Consider the following 1,754-nt stretch of genomic DNA (forward strand, 5'->3'; position numbering starts at 1 on the left):
TCCCACAGGGCTGCCCCCAAACCCAGCTGGAGTCTGATCCCACAGGGCTGCCCCCCAAACCCAGCTGGGGTCTGATCCCACAGGGCTGCCCCTCAAACCCAGCTGGGGTCTGATCCCACAGGGCTGCCCCTCAAACCCAGCTGGGGTCTGATCCCACAGGGCTGCCCCCCAAACCCAGCTGGGGTCTGATCCCACAGGGCTGGCCCATGCCCCCCTGGCGCCCTGAGATGCAGGGGTGTGGGGAGGCTGCGTTGTCGCATGGGGCTGGGACCGGCAGGGCGGAGGTGATGGGGCAGCAGATCACAGGGGTGTCTCCCCTTCCAGGTGGGGGGCGGGGGGGGCACCTACTTGGCACAGGGGCAGACGCAGATGCCGCAGCACTTGGCCATGTCTGTCAGGTTCTTCTCCGCCTCCTTCATGTCCTGGTTGATCTGGTCCAGCCCCTCGTCAATCCGGTCCAGCTGTTCTGGAGAGGGGGTGAGGGGCAGGTGAGTGCTGGGGCCAGGGGGGCAGAGAGGCCGTAGGGCTGGGGGAGTCTGTGGGGCAGGGTGTTGGGGACAGAAGAGGCCGTAGGGCTGGGGGACTGTGTGGGTGGGAGATGAGGACATAGGGCTGGGGAAGTCTATGGGGCAGGGTGTTGGGGGGCAGATGAGGCCGTAGAGCTGGAGGAGTCCATGGGGCAGGGTGTTGGGGGGCAGATGAGGCCGTAAGGCTGGGGGACAGTGGGAGAGCAGATGAGGACATAGGACTGGGCAAGTCCATGGGGCAGGGTGTTGGGTGGCAGATAAGGCCGTAGGGCTGGGTGAGTATGTGGGGCAGATGTTTGGGGGGCAGATGAGGCCGTGGGGGTGGGGGGGGCGGGGGGGGGGGGGGGGGGGGGGCCCGGGGGGGGGGGCAGGCTCTAGGTTGGCAATGGATTGAGTCTTCACCTGGACCTGCCCCCAGGTAGGAGAAGCCCGGGGCTGTCTCAGGATGCATGAACCCAGGGTGGGGTAATGGGGGAGTCGGGGGTACCAGGGGGGTTCAGGTCTTGAGGTTCACCCCCAGGTACAAATAACCTACGGGGTTGGGGTTCGCTCCTCCCAGATGAGAGTAATGGGGGGGCAATGGGGAGCCAAAGGAGATCGCCCCTCCCCCCCGCACTGAGAATTCAGTGCTGTGAGCTTCCCCACAGCAGTGTCCTTGGACTCCAGTCACCATGGCTGTGAGTTACCGGGGGGGAGGGGGTGGATGGTATTGGAGCTGGCTCCCACCCCTGCTCTCTCATGTGATGAGCCAGCTCTGCCCCTTCCCTAGCGCTGGTCCCCCCCCCACGCCCATGGGAGTTGGGAGCTGCACAGCCAACGGCTGGGGGTGGGGGCAGTGGGGTCTCAGGAACCTGGATCCAGCAGAACTCAGGGGGATCCAGCCTTAAACTGGAGCCGGTGCTGATCCAGCCGGGCGGGTCTGTGACAGGAGTGACCTGATTGGGGGGGAGGTCTGGGAGTGACCCCCCCTCCCAGGCACACACTGGCTGTGTCCTGCTCCTCCCGCCACCCCCCTGAGCCTCTTCCTCACCTCCCTGTTCATCCAGCATCACCAAGATCTGGATCCCAGCGTCTTTGCTCTGCGATGGGAGAGGAGGTAAGGGGGGGGGCAGTGTTAGCAAACCCCGGCACAGCCACTGTGACACCAACCTCAGAACAGCGCGCTGATGCCAGAGGCTGTGAGCTTCCCCACAGCAGTGCCCTGCCAGGGACTCTGGTGCTGTGAGC

General features: G+C 65.4%; 1 protein-coding gene across 1 annotated transcript in view; it reads right to left on the reverse strand.

Moving 5' to 3' along the window:
- LOC113407920 (synaptosomal-associated protein 25-like) overlaps positions 1-1,754 on the reverse strand; it is a 6,309-nt gene that overhangs the window by 2,086 nt on the left and 2,469 nt on the right. The window contains exons 3-4 of the mRNA XM_026658860.1: positions 1,558-1,606; positions 349-466 (exon numbers count right to left, since the gene is read on the reverse strand). Of these exons, the coding sequence (XP_026514645.1) occupies positions 349-466; positions 1,558-1,606 (167 nt within the window). The remainder of the gene's footprint in view (positions 1-348; positions 467-1,557; positions 1,607-1,754) is intronic.

The sequence above is a fragment of the Terrapene carolina genome, unplaced genomic scaffold, assembly GCF_002925995.2.
Source record: "Terrapene carolina triunguis isolate 2854851 unplaced genomic scaffold, T_m_triunguis-2.0 Scaffold517, whole genome shotgun sequence".
NCBI lineage: Eukaryota > Metazoa > Chordata > Testudines > Emydidae > Terrapene > Terrapene triunguis.